This window comes from Helicoverpa zea, chromosome 18, assembly GCF_022581195.2.
Source record: "Helicoverpa zea isolate HzStark_Cry1AcR chromosome 18, ilHelZeax1.1, whole genome shotgun sequence".
Lineage (NCBI taxonomy): Eukaryota > Metazoa > Arthropoda > Insecta > Lepidoptera > Noctuidae > Helicoverpa > Helicoverpa zea.
The window spans coordinates 7,139,352-7,152,061 of NC_061469.1; the positions used below are offsets into that span (position 1 = coordinate 7,139,352).

At 37.0% G+C, this 12,710-nt stretch overlaps 2 protein-coding genes across 7 annotated transcripts in view; one reads left to right on the forward strand and one right to left on the reverse strand.

Annotated features, from left to right (window-relative positions):
* Positions 1 to 949: 949 nt before the first annotated feature.
* LOC124638726 (transcription initiation factor TFIID subunit 11) lies at positions 950 to 3,156 on the forward strand. 2 transcript variants are annotated; one of them, XM_047175777.1, is made up of 5 exons: positions 950 to 1,132; positions 1,224 to 1,328; positions 1,547 to 1,988; positions 2,285 to 2,469; positions 2,644 to 3,156. In XM_047175777.1, exons 1-5 carry the CDS (start codon positions 1,081 to 1,083, stop codon positions 2,775 to 2,777), a joined length of 918 nt encoding a protein of 305 aa, XP_047031733.1. In that variant the 5' UTR covers positions 950 to 1,080; the 3' UTR covers positions 2,778 to 3,156. The 2 variants fall into 2 exon arrangements, with proteins under 2 accessions (XP_047031733.1, XP_047031734.1); XM_047175778.1 differs by having other exon boundaries at positions 1,227 to 1,328.
* A 73-nt stretch (positions 3,157 to 3,229) lies between these two features.
* The window catches only part of LOC124638725 (uncharacterized protein DDB_G0287625), a 28,603-nt gene continuing 19,122 nt past the window's right edge, over positions 3,230 to 12,710 (reverse strand). For 4 of the 5 annotated variants that reach the window (XM_047175775.1, XM_047175771.1, XM_047175774.1 and 1 more), the window contains 7 exons: positions 11,383 to 11,519; positions 10,506 to 10,705; positions 9,437 to 9,561; positions 9,148 to 9,295; positions 5,019 to 6,590; positions 4,683 to 4,912; positions 3,230 to 4,553 (listed from right to left, as the gene is read on the reverse strand). In XM_047175775.1, coding sequence (XP_047031731.1) covers positions 4,351 to 4,553; positions 4,683 to 4,912; positions 5,019 to 6,590; positions 9,148 to 9,295; positions 9,437 to 9,561; positions 10,506 to 10,705; positions 11,383 to 11,519 — 2,615 coding nt within the window. In that variant the 3' untranslated portion in view covers positions 3,230 to 4,350. The remainder of the gene's footprint in view (positions 4,554 to 4,682; positions 4,913 to 5,018; positions 6,591 to 9,147; positions 9,296 to 9,436; positions 9,562 to 10,505; positions 10,706 to 11,382; positions 11,520 to 12,710) is intronic. The other variant, XM_047175772.1, reaches the window with a different exon arrangement.

Here is a 12,710-nt window from a genome sequence, read left to right on the forward strand (position 1 = left end):
TTGGCTCGCTCGGCCCCTCAGCTTTTGAATTATTGTTTTGTACCCGGCTGCCCAGAAGTGTTATACACGTGATGGCCAAGTGGCTAAAGAACCAATCTCTCTAAGTCTAGTATAAGAGTGTGGGTTTGAATGTACTTTCAGTTTCTAAAGGCCCCAGTACACGTTGGCCCAAGTGCGGCCAATACACGCCATCAGCAATGTGTACACGGGGTATTGGTGCAGGTTGGCGGACATTTGTCAAGGTTGGCGCGCATTCGGCGAGTTGTCGGTTTTTTGGGCACACATCAAAGGAATCTTGGCCCAGCTTGGCGTGTGGTGTTTACACATTCGGCCAATGTTTAGTTCATCACCGACCGCTGAGGATTGTACACTTTTGTGTTGCGTGTAAAAATAAATATAGTAGTAAATATAGCAGTGTAGTATAATATAAATATATATAGTAGTGTAGTATAATAAAAATATGTATAGTAGTGTACAAATAAATAGCCGAAGCCTTAATTACTTCGACGTCCATCGCAAGTGGCTTGCCAGGCAGCAATGAGCCATGCGCCAATGTGTAAACACCATTTGATCGTGGCCTACATTTGTGCATTGCACAGCTTGGCCCAACACAGGCCATCGTGTACTGGGGCCTTAAGATATCTTGGACACCAATGAATGACTGTGTTTCGGAGGGCACATTAAACTGGGTTGAGGAGGTCGGAGAGGCAGTCGCTAGTCGGTCCTAGTAAAATACTGGTACTGAGCTGGAAGCCGACCCCAACATAGTTGGGAAAAAGCTCGGGAGATGATGAGGTTCTGACTTAAATACACAAATCATATTATTATAAATTCGAATCAATTTTTTATCTTTGTGAGAATGTGTTAGCGACTAGGCGACTTAATCTGCGTAGAACGTAGTGTAGTCTGTGCTAATTCAGTGACATTGACAGCTAGTCCTTCATTCATTTCATTGCTCTTTCTCTTTTCTGCAAAATGCGTAAATATTATGTTACGTTGATATTATTTTCATATTATCCATAATAATTTAATCGTGACTTTAAATTAATAACATTGATATTTAGTTGTGATTGCATTACAATGGCTGAGAATCCTAGCAGCGATGGTCTTTCGGAAGCTGAAAGATTAAGAGGTGGGTATTAGAGAAAATTGAGCAAGTTACTCTATTTTTTCCATAAAAGGCCGGTTTGCATGTATTTTTAATATAAAATGTTTGCTTTTAGAAGACGAATTAGCTCAGGAATTGGAACACAGCGATTCCAATGAAGACGATTCACAAGAGATATCATTAGAAATCGAAGAAAAGTTGTTGAAAGATGAACCAGAATGTAAGTATCTACATAACATTCCTTATTCTTATCATTTATACAAATATAATAATGTGGACCAGAGCTTTATAGATAGCATCATTTGGTGACAATACTGGGAAGTAAATAAATAGTTCTTTAATCAGTTCTTTAATGTCTTAAAATATTCTGAAGTTTCAATAATTGTCTATTTACTGTTATATTAAAACTACTGAATAATTATATTTTTTTTTTTTTAGATACAACACTTGTGAACTATGGAGAGAGTACACAAAACCCTAACATGGAGAGTGAGGTAATAGAAACCTATTCTGACAGTTCCCAGAATGTGGAGACTATACACAGAGCTGACGAGTTAGGCAACATTTACACTGAAAACTCGGACACATTTGTGGGTTCACAACCAGACACTCTCACTGATCAATATGAGCCGTACATCAATGAATACTCATTTGATCACTCAAACTTAGATCAGCAGCAAGTGGATATGATTGATGAAAAATATGACAAATTGGATGAAGACAACAAGGACAATACTATTGTGCCAAATATTAATGAGTTCCAACAGAGTGAACCGGTTGAGTATGAATCTCAGATAACAGAGGAAATGCTGATCAACGAGCGGGAAAGAGAAAAGAAGAGTAAGAAGGAATTGGAAGAGGAGGAACGTGAAAAGATGCAGTAAGTTAAACTAATACAAAGGCCTCCCCTATGCTGTTCCATCCTTCTCTGTTGGAAGCGTACATGTTTACATATTATTTATATTTATTTTTACAAGCTGAGATGGCCTACCTGTGTGGCCAGCAAAGTTGTAAAAAACCTTTAATTGTTTTAAATCTTCTCCAGTAGTTATATTAATTCACCTGCAAACCTCACACTAATGTGGGAGTTATAACAACCTTCTATTGGCGCACATAACATTACCTTGACATCAACACTACTTCTGTAATCTTTTTCAATAAATTGCATTATTTCAGAGTTCTGGTATCAAACTTCACGGAAGAGCAGTTGGACAGGTATGAAATGTACCGGCGCGCTGCATTCCCCAAGGCTGCTATAAAAAGGCTGATGCAGACAATCACAGGGTGCTCTGTCGGTCAGAATGTTGTGATAGCCATGTCTGGTATTGCTAAGGTATTCGTTGGAGAAGTTGTTGAGGAGGGTAAGGATTATTTTTATTTAGATTATACATTCACTTTTTTGGCTAGGTCACTGACCAATTACTTACTGACACTGACCCATGACACCAAATTAATCAAAAGAGAACATTTTTTTTTGCTTTTCTTCTATTGCTGGGTTTAAAAGTTACCTTTGAAAACATGATTTTTCTTTTCAGCTCTTGAAGTATTAGATAAATCAGGTGAAGCAGGTCCGTTACAACCTAAGCACCTACGAGAGGCTCTACGAAGACTTCGGGTAAGAGGCGCCATACCAACAAGAAAAGCACATAAGAGTATGTTCAGACTTTAGCTACTAAACTCTTATTAGATTTGAATGTAATTCTCTAACATTTAAGAACAAAACAATAATTATTTTGTAGTTTGATTATGCTGTTGACGTTGTAAATAAATTAGTATTGAATGTTTAAAAGAATTGTGTAAAAATAATGTAAAGTATGATTGCAAATAAGATTTACAGTTTTTTGGTGTCATTAAAATGTAAAGGGACATACCTTCTATATGAAACTCTAAATGATATAATGTCATTGTGTTACTAATATGTAGAATACTAAGTGCCCTTGAAAAGCAATAATACCTAATTGTTATTATACAGACCGATTTATATAGTTTGAGGAGTTATGAATACTCACTTGTTCCAAACTCTCAATAAAATTAATGCAGCGTCAAAAGTCTTTAATATCCTGTAGAAGGGTTTCAGTGTGATTATCACAATATCAGGTTTTAGAAAAAAAAACAACAAAGTATCATTATTAAAATGTTAATTTATTACATGATAAAATCGTTATTTTTATTAAAAACAATATACAACAGTAACTAAGGATTAATCAAGTTCGAAAACTTTGAAAATAAAATCAGTCTTGTTAAAATGGCCAACTATGTTGTGGACAAGAGACGTTAATGGAAATCCTTGGAAGGGTAATCAAAATTATTAAAAAAATAAAATGGTATTCGCTAACAATAGCAAATCAAAAATTAAACATGTACACAATATTCCATTCAAAACCCAAATTACGTAAAGAAATTGGCACTTAAAAGTTATTTTTGAAATTATTCAAATTAAGATTTTTGATCTACCCAATGTTGTTCGTGTATCACAGATATTAATTACAATTTCCAAGGCTACCCTGGCCAGTTCATACATTTTGACAAAAACGTTGCAACAGAAATTAAAACTTCGCAAACTAAATAACAGATCATACCAACAGAATACAGGATATTATAAATATTTTAGTTAATTATGAAGGCACAAATTAGTTCATAAATTATAGCATTTTGGTAACGTTTTGTAAATAATATTACGTTATTATTTTATAGATACCTTTACACATTACTTTAAGTTGTCAATTTATATCTAGATAATGGTCCAAGATTCTTGATTTGTGCATACAAATACAGTAGATTTTACCAAGTATAAAAATATACTTCTCAGTTTTGAGGTAAATGTATAACAAATAATCATTAGATTAACAAACAGATTCTTTATTAAATAATGTAATGTGTAATACAATAGTGTATTTTTCATTCTTGGCTTCTACAGTTGGTGCATCACCGCACCTTTGTCATCAACAATAAACTCATATAAAACGTTTTAGCACGCAAATTATAAAAAGAACACATTGCTTGTTTGGTATCCTACAAAACATACTCTGACATCTGTACAAAGTGAACAATTAAGTTTAAGTGATACGTATTAACATGATATCAATACTTAACTGTTATTTCGTCAACATCATATGCTGGATATGGATAGTTTGCGGTAAGACACGCGCACGTATCCTCCACAGTGTCGTGGCGCTAATACTTATGACCAGTACGCCTACATAGAGCGGCACTACTTACACGACTAGAAGTGTGCGACGCCGTTAGACCACGAGCCGCTTGACGCCGCACTCGATGCAGAACTTGGCGGTGTCGACGGGGAACTTGTTGCCGCACTCGTGGCAGAAGCGCGAGGGCCGCGCGCGCGCCGGCTCGCGGCGCCGCGCCAGCGACGCCTCCGACCCGCTCGAGCTCAGCGACCCGTGCGCCCGCCACGCGCCGCTCGCGCGGGAACTCGCTCGAGCCTCTGTAACAGTATCAATATCAAACATGGTTTTGAAAACCAGCAGGGCCCTAAAGCCTAATATACCTAAACGCACAGCTGATGTCTTGGCATGATTTGGAGTGGTTACAAATAGGCAACGTATGCACTTACCGCTGATATGATTATCCTGTTCCTTATAAAGTAAGTCTGGCGGAGGCAGCGGTTCGTCCAGTTCCGCCGAGCGCTCCATCGCGAGGAACTCGTCGCTAGAGATAGAGCGCACGTCCTCCTTGTGACTGCCGCTCGAGTCCGAACCCGCCGGGATTTGTTCTAAAGACGTCAGTCCGTTGGGATCCTTGGAAGTACACAGTGAAAGTTTCGATGGAGATATCCTGTTTAAGCTGAAAAGTAATACGATCAGTTTAGCAATGTAGAATGAAACCTAGAAGTTGCATTTATCAACTCAAGAAGTCATAGATATTTTCCTGTATAAAATAAAACAATTACCTGACTAACCTGCTATAAGCTGAATCATTACTCTGCTTTCCATTCGGCGTGTGGTTCCCATTGGTAACATTTTCAATTTTCCTAGTCTTCCGTTCAGACTTGATTCGCGTCTCTCGTTTTGCCGAACCGTTAATGCTCATTTCACGACTCAGCTCTTTACTGGAGTGATTTTCGTTCTTCTCATTTTCGTAGAATTTGTCAAAATCTTTAAGGGACTGCATAAGGTCTTGTTCGAGTTGGTCCGTTTTATGGCGACTCTTAGCGCTGTCCATCTTCAGTGTATTCTTCTTTTGAATGGAATCGAGGAGGGAAGTGGATCGTTTCACAGAGGATGGGAAAAGGCTCTCACTGACTACATTGTTACTGCTAAAATTGAGAGACATTGATTTGTTAACTGGGTTCATACCATTAATAACTTTGGGAGACGAGCTAATACTATTGAATTCTGATGTCCTATTGCTGTCGAGAAGATCGGACTGCTTAACTATCCTAGTGGTGGAGCTACATGTACGTTTGTTTTCTAGTCTCTGTTTATGTACTTCTTCATCAAATGATGTCATGAATTCTTCGAGATCAAAGTCCTCACACAGAGAATCGTCGTCTCTAGTAGAGGTCTTAGAAGCTATGCTTTGTTCTAGAGAATACATTATTTTATCATATTGAATGCTCAAATCATCAGTTGTTGGGGCAGTGGTTTTGCTAATATTGTTATTGGGCTCATCTTTGTGGGTTTTGTTACAGACAGCAGTTATATTATTGTTGACATTTTTGTTATTATTTTGGTTAACAGTATTAAATGATTCAAATCTTTTTGGTAAGTTTTCAGTGGTGAGAAGAGATTCCATACTGCTGATGATATCTGGATTATTTAATATGGTATTAACGTTAATAGGAAGATTGTCATTTTCATTAATGAGTCTCGGATCAATATAGTTACTATCAGTCATAGAAGAATTGTCATCAGCAAGTATGGCATCGAGATTGACGAAGTCTTTCTTTTCATCGTCTCTCTTTATTTTGTCTAACTTGACCGGTTGTTTTATAGTTGTGCGTTGAAAACTATGGTACATTGATGTTGCAATTTTAGGGATTTTTTCTTTAGGTTTTGGTGTGCTATAGCTCGAAGCTGTGTAACTAGAGAACGACCTATTTAAGTTGCTATTTCTATTAAAATAATTCTTTTCTACTGTACTAATGTTTTCCTTACTGGACTTTGTAAATGTTGTATTTAATTTTGGACTAGGTTTTTTGTCATTTCTGTTTAATCTAAATGAGCTGCACCTATCACCGAACTTGTTATTACTATTTTCATTGTTTGTGCTGCCGAAAGATTTCATTCTTTGCAGTGTTGGTGTTTTCTGGTATGTTTTATTGATTGTATCTTTAATCATTTTGCTGTTATCAGATCGAAGATACGAAGAGGGACCTTTATCCTTGGCAGGTTGGAGGGCGGGAAGGGTTCTACTATGGTCCTTTGTAGTTTGTATTTTTTTAGGAATGTTTGTGTCGGACGACATAAGTTCTTTCATTTGCCTAGCAGCAGATACAAATGGATCGTAATTGTCGTCAAGCCTGTAAGTTATAAATAAATACAAATATTATTGAGTTCAGTTCATGGCGCATCGGCCATTTTGTAAAAGTTCGCAAAGAAACTTGAGTTTTGTATTTGGTTATTGGAAAATATATGCAAACCTGCACAGATCAGGTCTCTGTAAAAGAAAAACTTAGGTCTGTTTGCGAAAATTCACTTATTCATAGTACTGATATGACCTATCAAAAACATCATACAGTTGAGGAAAAGTAGGTATGGTACTTTTAGCGTTTGAGGGGAGTTACATGGGAAAGGAATGTATTGGTTAATGCGTAAACAAAGTAATCTAACCTTCTGTTGTCTATTCTTGGCAACTTCAATGGAGGCGCATCAACTGACGACACTGAATGCCCATCACTATTTTCATTTGAGTTTTGATTCACGATAAACGTTTGATACTCTTTATTATTTCTAGTTTGTTCACCCAACATTGCGTATTTTCTGTTTGACTTGTATATTTTTTGCATTCTCTTCTTATTACATCCTACTTTATCACCTGGCTTATTTGATTCTGTTATTGATGGTAATTTGAATTGAGGAGTTTTATCATCATCAGAATTATGTTCATCAGGTTTCTTTTCGTAAAATTTGAGTTCATAAACAGTTATATGTTCCATGTCACAAATACTTCTATCAGATGTATTTTGAGCTGATACATCTTCATTCACATTTTCTGCGTTCTTCATCGCTTCACTAACTGTATTTCCAGCCCCTTGTAACAATTCCCTCAAATTGCTTTTTAATTCTTCAAATGTGTCAGAAAAATGATGTTTCGGTGACTCCTTGATGGTAGCCTGCGATGTTTGTTCATTAATAGCTTCAATAGAATTCGTTTTTGGAGTGTGAAAACTGTCTACGTCCTTTGCAACACTGGACCTATCTGGTTCCGTATGATCGTGACTCAATAATTTATCTGTTATATGCATAAATTCTTCTAAGTCTGCTGGGTCTTCGATAAACTTTGTGTACGTCTCACCACTTCCATGTCGACACTCGATTTCATTGCTTTCAGTGATATGTTCATCAGACTTATTTTCTATCGAATCATTATATGATAATTCTACACTAACATCTTGCTCGTAATTTTCTTCAAAATGTTCTTCAGACAAACAGTGAATCTCTTCTTCTATTTTCTCACTTATCGAGTCCGTGTTTGAATCACTAATTTTAGGGATTTCAATTTCTATATCTTCTTCAATTCTTAAATTTAAATTCATATCAATATTCTCTCGATTTTTTAAATCCGTTACCGATTCCAACTCTTCAGGAATATAATTTCCAGAAGTGCTAGGAGTAACAACGGTACTGTCAAAATTTGGATTTATTAAAATATCACGCGTGACATATGAATCTCGTTCATAGTTTCTTTCGCAGGATCCAACTATAGTTGGATTTTTATAAAGTAACTCGACTTTCGGTTCGGAAGTTGTACTATTTTCAGTATCCCGAGCACTTTTGTTGCCCTTTTTATTACTTTTACTTTTTCTAGCACTTTTTTTCTGGTCCAGGTTATCGTGGATTACGCAGGGAACACATAAGAGTTCCGTATTGATTCCAATTGATTGTCGGTTTCGATCACTACGAGCAGTAGTGGAACATTCTTCGAGACTGTCTAGACTCATACTTGTTTCTTTAGCTACCTTTTTGCTTTTACTCTTATTTTTTTTATCCCTGTCGGTTCTGTTTTTTACAGGTTCAGATGTTTCAGATGGTGGTTTAGCTGAATTATTTTTCAAATTGTGTGAGGGATTGCCTTCATTGATATCGTCGCTTATTAATTTATCAATGTCGAGACTCTTTTCTTTGGTTGTCTTTGCAACATTGAACTTTTTTGGAACTGGTATTTGACTCTTATCACGGGAAATCTTTGTATCTTTCATATCATCGGTAATGCTTAGGCTTTTTTCGCTATACTTGCTTACAATTTCTTCAAGTTTCTTCAACTGTTGTTGTTTTCTTGCAATTAATTTATTTTTTGGTTTGGTTTGTGTAATATTCTTGATATTTGGATCAGTATTGCTTTGCTGAACTTTTTTCCTAATAATAAGGTCAGTTGTACTTGGCTGCCTTTTTGTAATATTCAAATCCGTATTAACTGGGTGATTTTTGATACTAGGGTCTGCAGAACTCAGTTGTACTTTCTTAACAGATGGTTCAGGTTTGCTCTTGCTCTTCTTGACATTTGATTCTACTTTACTTTGTTGGGCTTTCTTGATATTTAGGTCAGTGTTACTAGGTTCTCTTTTCTTTGTATTTTGATCAGAACAATTTTTTGTATTGCTCTTGATTTGAGGGTCAGTATTACTTTGGTTGGCAGAGGATAGGCAGGGAGGATCTTGTTTTTTTCTATGGAAATAGGGGAAAGGAAGGGTAGAATCTTATTTCATTGCTGACATAGTAACAAACAAGGAGTCAGGAACTAAATCCGTGAAACTGTTTACTAAATAATAATGTAACAAAAAGTGGAGATCCTTCCTTTCCCCTTATTTATTACGTAGTTTAATCGAAGTGAAAATTGTAAGTATGAATTATAAGTACCTGGAGCTGCTAAGATCCCTAGCTAATCTGGCTTGCCTTGCCTTAACGTTGGCATCGCCTGAGGAGCTGTTCTGAGAGTTACGAGAGTTTCGTATCACTGGCATGTGTGGTGACGCCTCTTCGTGACAGTCGTTGCTAGATACCGACTCTGTAATTATTCAAACGAGAGCTAAATTGGTAAAGAGGTCATTCTACTAAAAGTAGTACTTATCAGAAATTCTGCTTAATATATCCGGGTATCAACCGCAAGTTTGCTGAATAAAACGTGAGTATTTCAACAATGTTTTACCTGAGGCTCTTGAACGTCCTTGTTTGTAGTCGCCATATTCCCGTGGCTGCGGAGGAGATACCCCGCGGGAGGAGTCCACGGATGCTGATCTACTGTTCGATGACTTGTCGCGAGTTTGTGAGGACCTGCAATTAAAACACCAGAAGATTGAAGGTATATTTTCGGTAATAAGCCATGTTTTTCTTGATATAAGCTAAATTCTTTTATCTTTCCAAATCGTTAGCCAGCTTATTTATGAATTGGTATTTTTTATAATGTTATTTTTCAAAACCAGTACAATTACATACCTACGAAACAAATTCATAAACGTTGCAAAAAAATAAATATATAGTAACATCTTAGTTCACAAGCTACATAATAACAAGTGTAAGTAAAAAAGTAATGATGGGTTATTATCAATAATGACAGTGACCGACGTTCGAGCGGAGAAGTTTTTAAATTGACTATGTCGGCTGCCGCGCACATCAGTAAGTCTGTGGTTAAGTAGGCAACGTTGCAATGTTCATGAGGCGGAACGGTTTTTTCAACGCCTCGGCTTCTAGTCTTCACAGGAATTTAATTAATTCCCTATGTCTTCTATTGCCGTAGGATCGACTATAAAATCCTAAATCTACTGTTGTGGAAGCCAAGCTAGACTTTTTATTTTAGCAAATTATATTTACCTCTGATAACCAATTTTGTCATAAGCTACTGCATCATTTTCATGATGTATTAATTAATTGGACCTTACGTTACAATAATGAACATAATTTCAATGTCTTTCATAAATGTATCCGGATAAAATGTTATTTCCTTCGGATTAGATTCGAGCGAATACATAATATATGGGCCAATATTACTACCTCTTAATATTAAAATCTATATAAATGTATATAAAAATGAATCCTTATATCCCTTGGTCACGCCATCACGCGTGAATGACTGGACCGATTAAGCTGAAAATTAGAGGGGATGTGGCTTGGAACCGGGAGAAGCATATAGTATAGTTTTTGTCACCATCTGGCTATGGGACGCGGGTGAAACTGCGGACAGAAGTTAGTATTATAATAATATTTAATTGTATACTGACCGTCGTCCGCGCACGGGCGGCGCCTTGTACTGCGTGCGCGCGTTGAGGCGCTGCTTGGCGTCGGCGATGTGCTGCGGCGGCTGCGCGGGCGCGGCGGGCAGGATCTTGGCCTTGTCGGCGCACCACTCCACGTGGCGCTCGAACGCGCGCACGCCGAACGCGCGGTTGCAGTGCGGACATCTTTGCAGTTCCGCCATTGGCTGGAAAAATGATACAAAATATTTTTCTCTCAGTATTTACCACAAGATTTTTTTACATTGAGTAATCTATATTTTGACATCTACAATCTATTTTTGTGCCAAGTTTGGATAGCAATTACAATTCATCATTCAATTTGGAGTGGTTCAACAATGTTTTTGAAATGGCTCCAAGAAAATCAGTTAACAATGTTTTTATTCTACTTAAGTACAAGGAAATGCATTTCTCATGCTTTCTTTCTAAATATGTCACTTATGTAACTTTCATTCCTTTGAATTCTAAAATGGAACAGAATAGACGGTACCTACTTATGACTCCTTAGTTAAATATTAACATGACAGTTGGAGTTGGAACAACGCAGGTCATTAGCACTCACAAAGTGAAAAGACTATTCAATATGTAAGAACTTATTTCCACAAATGGGTTTATTTTCTATTCCGTTTAAGTGTTTTAGACTTTTCTCAACTGACATTTACAAATGAACGGAACCTTTTTCAAAAGAATCTACATCTAAGCACATCCTACTACATCCTACTTCATTTTGTGCTTACTGTTGATGAAACTGTTTTCTTCAGTCCACTTTATCACGCGATCATTTGTAACAAATTCTCATACAGCTCACAGAAGATTTACGGCACAATTATTTTTAATTAAGCAACATAATACGGTTTGCAATTACCTTCGTGATAGCGTTTCTGACGGACTGTGGCTTAGGCTTTGGCGTCGGCTTCGCAGTGTTTGGCGGACTTTTCTCTAGGAACGGACTGTTTTCTGGAAGACCGAAGTTCTTTGGCAAATACTGCTCCAAATCTGTGCCTATAATGAGAACAAATAAATGCATTCGTATAGGTGCGTTTGGGCATATGTAGATGTATCGTTTTCCCAATCTACATAGTTAAGTAATTTATAACATGCTCCAATCGGCAATCACACAAGCAATTACATATATATATTTTATGTCATTCCAATAGACCTTGTATAACTTTGTTAACTCTAAGTGATTTATTATGCAATATTACTTTCTACGCACACGGTGCTCATGTCACACAGATAAATCTACTTAGATAAACATTAAAACATCACTCTGTATTGCTACTTGACATAACACACGATTATCTCTAAGTCACACACACAAACAAACAGTGCACATTACTCAACGAATACAATTGAAACAGACAAAATTCATTGGGCACACTTCACTAATTTGTAGAACAAACACTTGTAATGCCGCCAGATGTTCAGTAACAAGCCGTGACAGACATCCCATGCATTTCTAAAGACTTAATTAGAAACATGAGCCATGGTGCTTAGTATAATGACGATGACGGTTGCTTTACGAGGGCGGAGTTGCTAAACGTATGGGCAACTGACACAAACAAATATGCAAATATAGACCTCGTTGGAGTCGCGCTAGGATGTCATATTGTCATTGCAATACAATAAACATTTACATAAATATTTTTCTTTACTTTTAGCGGGTTAGGGGACTTTGGCGGTCATTCGTTTATCTTACCTCGATAAGTAATAAATAATTGTATATTATTACACAGGTTCATGAACAGGCCCGCCGCTAGCTGTTTGTTCGCCCGCGTGCAAAACTGATTATGCCGCCCTACGACTACATATTATACTGGGTTTTGTCAAAAAATATATAAAGGGGGGGGGGGTCCGGACGGACCCCCCCGGCCATTCATATCCATTTTACTTGTCCAACAGAAAAATATATATACATACACCGCTCTGATTGCAGAAAACCCGCCTACTTTTGGATACATAAATATTGCAATACATAACATACATTACACATAACTTTTTATTTACTTGAAATGCTCTAAGACTTAGAGTAACCTAAGAAGTCCTGGGTTACCCCATTAGCAAACTAAGCAATTGCTTAGGGCATCAATGCAGTGCAATCATATCCCAAGTGGCCCCTATGTATACGATATACGTTAGGTACCAACATAACGTACATCAAAGTGCTTAGAACAGATTATGAGTAACTTAAAC